Source organism: Marmota marmota, unplaced genomic scaffold (assembly GCF_001458135.2).
Source record: "Marmota marmota marmota unplaced genomic scaffold, marMar, whole genome shotgun sequence".
Lineage (NCBI taxonomy): Eukaryota > Metazoa > Chordata > Mammalia > Rodentia > Sciuridae > Marmota > Marmota marmota.
In genome coordinates this window covers 22,277,930-22,287,217 of record NW_025999869.1, presented here as the reverse complement: position 1 = coordinate 22,287,217, position 9,288 = coordinate 22,277,930, and the positions used below count along the sequence as shown (strand labels likewise).

General features: G+C 37.2%; 1 protein-coding gene and 1 pseudogene across 1 annotated transcript in view; one reads left to right on the top strand and one right to left on the bottom strand.

Annotated features, from left to right (window-relative positions):
• Positions 1-5,462, top strand: part of Hint1 (histidine triad nucleotide binding protein 1) — a 10,571-nt gene extending 5,109 nt beyond the window's left edge. The window contains exons 2-4 of the mRNA XM_048814918.1: positions 3-338; positions 1,689-1,793; positions 5,147-5,462. Of these exons, the coding sequence (XP_048670875.1) occupies positions 3-338; positions 1,689-1,793; positions 5,147-5,311 (606 nt within the window). The 3' untranslated portion in view covers positions 5,312-5,462. The remainder of the gene's footprint in view (positions 1-2; positions 339-1,688; positions 1,794-5,146) is intronic.
• Positions 5,463-7,991: 2,529 nt separating this feature from the next.
• Positions 7,992-8,846, bottom strand: LOC107147992 (annotated as a pseudogene).
• Positions 8,847-9,288: the final 442 nt, after the last annotated feature.

Below are 9,288 nucleotides of genomic sequence, written 5' to 3'. Positions count from 1 at the left end.
AGCCTGGGCAGGCGGTTGGGCGCGTCGGACTCCCCGGGAGCTACGCCCGCCGGCTCCGCGTCTGCCGCGGGCCTCGTCGGTGTCAGGAATCTCGCAATCTCGCCCGCGCTCTGCTTGACAGGGAGAAACCCGATCGCGCCCTGACTCGGGCCCAATCTCGGAGATCTCCCGCGCACAGCTGGCCCTCCCCGGGCGTCCCCGGCGCCGCGTCGGCCCGCACGAACCGAACCGCACCGCACCGCAGGCACCGCGTTGCGCTGGCGGCCGCAGGGTCGCGCGGGGCGGGCTGGGATGTGCTCTCCTTGATTTCTACCGCTGAAAAACGTGCACTTAAGTCAGTGATTTCTTTCGTGTTCCACGGGAGACAGTTTTATAACTTTTAGTTTTATAGTTCTTAAATAGTTAACTTCATTACAGGTGAAATCCTTGATTAAATTTAAGAAATGTCTTGTGTGAATTATTTAGTGGACAGTTGTGTTTATAGGTTTCGATTCCAGTATAAATAAAGCTGAGCAGGAGTTTGGCACATACAGGTAGAAAAACTTTTGTAAACATTTTGTTAAAAAACTTTTAAGAGGGCTGGGGTTGTGGTCAGAGGTGGAGCTCACGTAACACATGTGAGGCACTGGGTTCGATCCTCAGCACCACATAAAAATAAATAGTTACTGTGTCCATCTACAAACTTTAAGAAATAACGGAATAAAAGAAAACCAGTGCTACTGATACTAGATTCAAAGCTTTATCTAAGTTTTAATTAGTTCTTTTGAGTTGGATTTTATTTAGATACTTTTGTTACTAGTTGGGAAGTTCTTTTGTTTTAGAAAAAGCATGTTCCTTTTTAAAAGTTTCCAGTTGCTTTTTATAAATGAACGTTGAAGTAAGGACTTTTGTTCAGCACAACAGCATGATACAGCATTTTGTAGGGAATACCAAATAAAATTACTTCTGAGACAAATAAACATGCATGAGTTCTATTAAACAGCTTCCACTTTCAGTAAAGAACAAATGATATAAAGACATTCATATAGTATGTGTATTTACAGATACATTCTAGTGTGGTAAATGATTTGTCAGAATGCTACTGTTCAGTTCCACAAAAGGTAACATATATGTTTCTTAAATAGTTGAGTTAAATGGGAAGAATACCTCTTTAAATATGAGACAAACGTGATTACAAAACTGATTGATTCCTGTAAAGGGAAAAAAAAACAGAAATTACACAATCAGGACTCTGATCTAGAGAAAGTGTGAGGGGAAGGGAATCAGGTTTCCTTCAGAAATTTTATATATATATGTATGTATGTATGTGTGTGCTAGGAAGAGAGGATTTAGCACTTGACGTTGAGGAATGACTAGCATTTAAAATTAAACAGCAAAAGTGGGTATGGAGGGAGAGAGCATCTTTGAAGTAGAGGGGGAAAGCTCTGAGGATAGAGAGCTTTGAAGGACAGTATAACTTGGAGGTAAAGAATTTCAGGAGATCTGACTGGGGAGATGATGTGGTTAATTTCTTTAAGTTCCATAGAAGGGGTCGTGGAGTCTGCATGTGTATTGTTTATTTCTATTTTTTAGCATCTAGTACAGTGTCTCCCACATGGTTAGTGTTCAATGAATACTTGTTGAAAGAAAAAGTTTAAGCCAAGCAGATAATATACTAAAACTTTGACTTTTTTTTTTTAACCCCTTAGTGTCTTGCTTTCCATGACATTGCCCCTCAAGCACCAATACATTTTCTGGTGGTACCCAAGAAACATATAACCCAGATTTCTGCTGCAGAAGATGATGATGAAAATGTAAGTAAAATTCCAACACAGTTTATTTTATTGCTTTTTAAATTGGGAAATTATATTTTGTTCTTAAAGTGGTGTCATTTTTTTCATCTTCCTAAGAGCATTACTGAGGAAAAACAAAGCATTGTGACACTTTGAAGTAAGGTAAACATACAGAAGTAATTTTTGATTTTTATAAATTAGGCATATAGAGAAATAAAATAGATTTTATTGGCATGTCATAAGACCAAGAATTGGTTGAATGAGAGGGAAAAAATACAAATAGAGAATATTAAAATTATGACCAAAATTTTGGTAATGACAAATTTTCTAAAGGATAATTTGTGCAAAAACATTCAAGGCATATACTGAAAGGAAACTCACTAGTTTGTGAAACTCCAAGTCAAATTTAATCATGTCTACCCAAAATAGATAACATTAGAATCTACATGCATATCTCAAAGTGAACCTCTCCAACACTCGATTACAAATGCACATTCCTATTATGTCTAAAAATCTGATTACTAAAAATCTGATTCAATTCAAACCCATAATTGAATCGGGACTGGCAGCTGGGCTGTGGGCCACATCTAACTGGCTGCTTATTTTTATAAATAAAGTTTTATTGGAATACAATAACTTTGTTTAGTGTCCATGGCTACTTTTGTTCTACAAAGACCCTTGAATAAAAGAAATTAAGAAATGTCTTGTGTGAATTATTTAGTGGACAGTTGTATTTATAGGTTTGGATTCCAGTATAAATAAAGTTTTTATTTATAGTTTTTTAAATACCTTTGTTTTATTTATTTGCTTTTATATGGTGCCAAGATTCGAACCTAGTTCCTCACAGGTTTGAGGCAAGTGCTCTACCACTGAGCCCCAACCCCAGCCCTTGAGTAGTTTTTAATAGAGGCCAAGTGACCCACTGTCTGACCCTTTGCAGAGAAAATTTGATGACTCTTGGTTTAGAGGCAGTAGTCCAGAAAGGGGGGGGGGGGGAGTCATAATCTAATTACTTTGTTATATTGAAGCAACCAGGAAACCTGTGAAATTAAGATAGAAGTTGAGGGCTGGGGATGTAGCTCAGTGGTAGATCACTTACCTAGCATGCACAAGGCCTGGGTTTAATTCTCAGCCCCCCAAATATATGTATTTCAAAAATTTCAAAAGCCCAACAGTCTTAGAATCACATTGTACTAGTCAGACTTTAGTGTATTTTTAATATTTCAGATCCCATTGATAGGATTGTGTAATATTGAAATGTGTCTGAACATTTTTCTTTGCCCTTATGACTTTCTTGGGTTAGAGGCAATGGGCCAGAAACAGAAAGAGAGGGTAGTCAGAATCAATTGCTTAGCTCTATAGAGGGAATTAGAAAACCTGTGAAATTAAGATATAACTTGAAAAGCACACTGTAGTAGTTTTTCCTGTGGACATTGCCAGATCTCTTACATTGCCTGGGGACTTGTAGGACCTGTGGCAAATACCTAATTTCACTTTGGGTCATTTGTTTTTGTTTTTCAATACAGTCAATGGGCAATTTGTCCTGTTTACACAAGGAGTCTACCTATGTGTTGCCAACTTTCTCTCCTAATAAAAGTTAGAGAGAGGCAGGTTGGTGACAGAAAGAACTTTAAAGTACCAGTTCATTGTTTGCTATTTCTCATGGTAAGAGAACAAAGGGGATTAGCCTCTTCCCAACATTTTTACAAGTTCTCAAGAAGTTCCCATGGCAAGAAAAGAGGGAAGGGAGAGAGAGTCTTAGGTTTTTTGTTCCCATTGCCTTAGTAAGCACCAGGACAGTAGGCTCTGCTGCCTATTCTGTGCAGAGCCAAGCTGTATTTTAGTCAGCTTTTTCATTGCTGCAACAAAAGATCTGACAAAAATAATTTTAGAGGAGGAAAAGTTTATTTTTGGGCTCATGGTTTCAGAGGTCTTAGTCCATAGACAGCTGGATCAATTGCTCTGAGCCTAAGGTGAGGCAGAATATAATGGTGGAAAAGTGAGGTGGAGGAAGACAGCTCAGAATATGACACCAGGAAGCAGAGAGAGTTGTCACCACAGACAACATATAAGCTCCAAGGGCACGCTCCCAAGGACCCACCTCTACCCAACACACTCTTACCTGCCTACAGTTCCCACCCAGTTCATCTCTATCTATGGATTAATGCACTTATTAGGTTAAGGTTCTCAAACCCAGTCATTTCACCTCCGAGCTTTCTTGCATCATCTCACACTTGTGCTTTTGGGGAAACTTAGTATTGAAACAATAACACTTTGATTTGTTTTCAGTGATAAGACTTAAGAACACTGAAAGATTAAGAAAATGTTTTATATATCTTTTGTTTACTATTAACTCAATACAGTGGGCAAACTATATTATCAGTCTTCTACCTTCAGAAGGGTTTTGATTCCTAGAGCAGACTTGCTTCTTTAATGTTGGGGGGCAGTAGCAAAGAGGCATTTTTGTGCCTTGATGAGTTTCTTCTATCTCAGTGTAAGTAGCCCTGTGCCAAAGGGAGAAGATCTAATGGGACTTCAGATTTATTTATTTTCTTTTGGCACTGGAGAACTTTGCCACTGAGCTACATACATCCTCAGACCTTTTTATTTTTATTTATTTTAAAAAAATATTTTATTTTTAGTTGTCAACAGGCCTTTATTTTTTATTTATTTATATGAGGTGCTGAGAATCAAACCCAGTGCCTCACACATTCTAGGCAAGCACTCTCCCCCTTAACCCCAGTCTAAGACCTTTTTATTTTTTATTTTGAGACGGGACCTGTACATATTGCCAAGTTTTTTTTTTTTTTAACCAGGATTGAACCCAGGGGTGCTTAACCACTGAGCAAATCCCTAGCCCTTTTTTATATTTTACTTAGAGACAGGATCTTGCTGAGTTGGTTAGAGCCTTGCTAAGTTGCTGAGGCTGGCTTTGAACTTGCAATCCTCCTGCCTCAGCCTCCCGAGCCTCTTAGGAGTACAGGCATGTGCCACCGCTCCTGGTGCCAAGGGTCTTATTGAGTTGCTGAGGCTGGCCTTGAACTTGTGATCCTACTACTTCAGTCTCCCAAGTCATTGGAATGACACACATAATTTTAGAAACACTTGGAATATAATTAAAGAGCTTTTTAATGGAGCAGTAAATTTTATATTTGATTTGTTTATTAAAATTAGTAATGACTAAGTACCTACTTTTAATGGGATTTTAATTATAAATTATGCTGTATTAGGATTAAGAGAGTTTCAGAATATTTGCTCAAGAGGGTGTGTGTTTCACCTTGGCAATATTTTAATTTGGTATTTAAACTTGACTGTTATTTAATGGCAAGAAGGTGTAAATTTCTTCTGCTTAAGAAACTCTTTTTCTTTTCCAGCTTCTTGGACATTTAATGATTGTTGGCAAGAAATGTGCTGCTGATCTAGGCCTGAAGAAGGGTTATCGGATGGTGGTGAATGAAGGTGCAGATGGAGGACAGTCTGTCTATCATGTTCATCTGCATGTTCTTGGAGGTCGGCAGATGAATTGGCCTCCTGGCTAAGCATGTATTAGATGGTTTTCCCTTCTCTAGGCAATGATTATGCTTGCATTTTCCAATATGTTAAGCAGCATGATTATTTGTGCCCGGGTCTGGAGATATTGGGAAAATAATTTTAAATGCTTATACATAATAAATACATTGTTGCATGGTTTACTGTCTCTGAATTGATTGGTTCTTTGTATTTGATGGAATTTGTGAAAGGTAGGTTCATATTTTGGAGATTTTGTGCCTTTTTTTTTTTTTTTTTTGGGGACAGTGCTGGCTATTGAACCCAGAGCTTGGCAAGTGTTAGGAAGTGCTCCACCACTGAGCTGTACCCCTAGCTCATATTTCTTATATTTGCTTCCCCAGGAGGACACAGCATTTGAATACTGCATTGTTATAATGGTGTGATTAGTCTTTGAAGACAAATCACAAGAGTTCACAAATTTGGCTTTGAAATAATTCTTTCAGGCTAAAGTATTGGTCCAGGAGAAGATTTCTAATCTAATTCTCATTCTCTAAGACCATAAGAGTAATGACATGATTGATCCAGAAGGTGGCAGTTTGGGGTCTATGAACAATATATTCAGTCCACATGTTTCCCCTGGTCTTGAGATAATTTGGAAAGGATGAAAGTAGGTTTGTCATAGAATTTTTGATGACTGTGTAAAATCAGATATTGATATTTCCTTGCTATTTAAATGCTATCTGAATGTTTATTTTAAAGACGTGAAAATATTTTACTTAGAATTAGCTTTTCCAAATAAAACCCATTATTTTAAATATGTATGGTCACATTAGCAAAAATAAAAGTTGTGCATGAACCTGGTTATATGGAGGTAGGGAGGGAAACTTAAGGTCTGAGTTCTTAATATAGACTGATACCCAAACCTGTTTTTTTGTCTTTCCAGGCACTATACGCTTTCTAAGTTTCTGTAAAGTAAATAACTGCTTCATGTGGGTACTTTATAGCTTCCAAAATTTGAGATGATATCTGCTTTTGTCTCTTCTCCCATTCTCTTTAGGCTTATACATTCCTTCTGTTAACTCTAAAAAATTGGTTTAATAGGGTTTTGACACGTTTACTTTTAAAAAAATATTAACATTTTTATTTAATATTTTTGGCACTGGGGATTGAACTGAGGGCCACTTTACCACTGAGCTAAATCTCTAGCCCTTTTTATTTTTTTGAGACAGTCTCACTAAGTTATAAGGGCTCACCAAGCTGCTGAGGCTGGCCTAGAACTTACAGTCTTCCTGTCTCAGCCTCCCAAGTTGCTGGAATTATAGACTTGGGCCACATGCCTGGCTTTACACATTTAATGGAAAGCCATTTAAAATTTTTCTTAGTTTTTTTTTTTTTAGTTGCACTCAATGCCTTTATTCCATTCATTTATTTTTGTGTGGTGCTAAGGATCGAACCCAGGGCCTTGTGCGTGCTAGGCGAGCACTCTACCGCTGAGCCACAATCCCAGCCCTCCTTAGTGATTTTTAAACTTTTTTTTTTTTTTTTTTTTGGTGGGTGAGGGTTTAGGGAAATTAACCCTTCATGTATACTGTTAACAAGTAACTTTTCCTCAGTTTGTCTCCTTATTTTGTTTATGGTGTTTAAAATATTGGCACATTTAATGCATTAATTTTCAAATTCATTTCACAAGCTTTTCCCACCCCAGTGGGATTTATAAAAATTATTCTTGCCAAGTCCAGTGTTATACACCTGGCCAGCAGCTCAGGAGCCTGAGGCAGTAGGATTGTGAGTTCAAAGCCAACCTCAGCAACTTAGCAAGGCCTTAAGTAATTTAGAAAGACTTTATCTCAGAATAATATACAAAAAAGGACTGGGATGTGGCTCAGTGGTTAAGTGCCACTAGGTTCAATTCCTGGTACCAAAACAAAAATAATATTCTTCAGGGCTAGGGCTATAGCTCAGTTGATAGAGTGCTTGTCTAGCATGCACAAAGCCCTAGTTTCAATCGCTAGCACTCCCTACTCCCCCAAACACAGAATTGCAATAACTTAATAAAATCAATCTACTACCTGGAATTCCTTTTTCAATAACTGTTGGCAATTTTTATTTCGATTATGAAAATAAAATGTTTAAATGCAAATGGTAGACTGGAAGACAACAAAAATAAAAACTAACATGAGTAAAAATGGTAGGATTAGGAGTTTTTTTTAAATCTCATTTTATGATTTAAAATATTTTTTGTAGGGCTGGAAGAATAGCTCAGTGGTGGAGCACTTGCCTAGCATGCACAAGGCCCAGGATTCAATCCCTAGTCTCGTGAAAAAAAATTTTCTGAATGAACATATATTAATTTTATAATCAGGAAAGAAAAATCAATGTTTTGTTTTTCTTTTTTTTAATATTTATTTCTTTTAGTTATACACAGTACCTTTGTTTGTTTATTTATTTTATATGGTGTTGAGGATCTCACCCAGGGCCTCACATGCGCTAGGCGAGTGCTGTACTGCTGAGCCACAACCCCAGCCCCCTCAATGTTTTCTTTAATGTTGAAAATTTCTGTTAATATTTTTAACATTTGGGGCTGAGACTGTGGCTCAGCGGTAGAGCACTCTCCTTGCATGGGTGAGGCCCTGGTTTCGATCCACAGCACCACATAAAAATAAGTAAATGAAGATATTGTGTCCAATTACAAATAAAAAAAGAAATATTAAAAAAAATATTTTTAACATTTTATACCACATCTTATGTTGACATTCTAATAATACTATCCAATAATGTCCCAATCTTGTGAAGACAGCTTATATATCTTTTTGACTTCAGAAATATTTGTTATTTCAGGAAGATTTTTCAAAGAAATCTGGTGATCTTCTACTTGAGATATTAGGTATTTTTTATTTACTTGTTTTTCTCCCTCTTCAATGTAAGCAATTAAAATTGAAGTATCATTTGCTAAGATACCAAGTTTTTTTTCTTTTTAAGATTTCATGTTCTTTTTAAATATTTATTTTTTAGTTTTTTAGGTGGACACAATATCTTTATTTCATTTTTATGTGGTTCTGAGAATCAAACCCAGTGCCTCACGCATGCTAGGCAAGTGTGCTACCACTTGAGCCATATCCCCAGCCCCGCAATTTTTTTTTTTAAAGTCTGAAATATTATTTGGAGAAAGGTTGAAAATAATTTCAGTAGATAAGAGTCTCATCTTGGGCTGAGGCTGTGGCTCAGTGATAGCACACTTGCCTGGCATTTGTGAGGCACTGGGTTTGATCCTCAACACCACATAAAAGTCTATCAACAACAACAAAAAAAAAAATTAAAAAAAGAATTATCTTCAGTTTTCTCAGATTGTAGAGGTGAACTGCTTTGTTTGTTGCCACAAGTATCTGAAATGGATCAACAGCCATTGTATTATTGTATTGATGTGCCATCAATGATGCCTTCCATGGCCTTTTTTCTCAAGTCTCCAGCATTTTTTGCATCTTTAAGTAACAGAAGGGTCACCTGACTGGTCCTGGTCTGCCTGGAATTTGATTTAAAAAAAAAAAAGAATATATCACAATTGAAATAATATATAATTTTATATATATATATTCTTTTTTTCCCCTAGTATTTTTATGGTCTTATATTTCATACTGGGAGAAGGTCTGGAGTAAAATTTTGGAGGAATCTGTAGCATTGTACAAAATGAAATGTGAAACATTTGTAAAAGAGGGTTCAGTCCACTTTCTTCAGGTATATTGTGTTTCCCACTGCTTTAGTCAAGCCAGTGTTAAGTCAGGTGAACAACCACTAACTTATCTTGCTGATTTGGTCCATGACCTGTCTCTACCTTACATTGTCCTGTGGCAGATGTACACCAAACTTCATGTGATAGCCAGTCTTCCAAGATAGCCCATTAGGTATCCTTACTTCTAGGATCTTTGCATAATCTCCTAATGAACCAGAGCTGGTTTGGGGGACCAATAACATGTTAGAAGTGACAGGGTATGATTTCTGAGGCTAGGTAATGTAGGTCATTCTGGCTTAC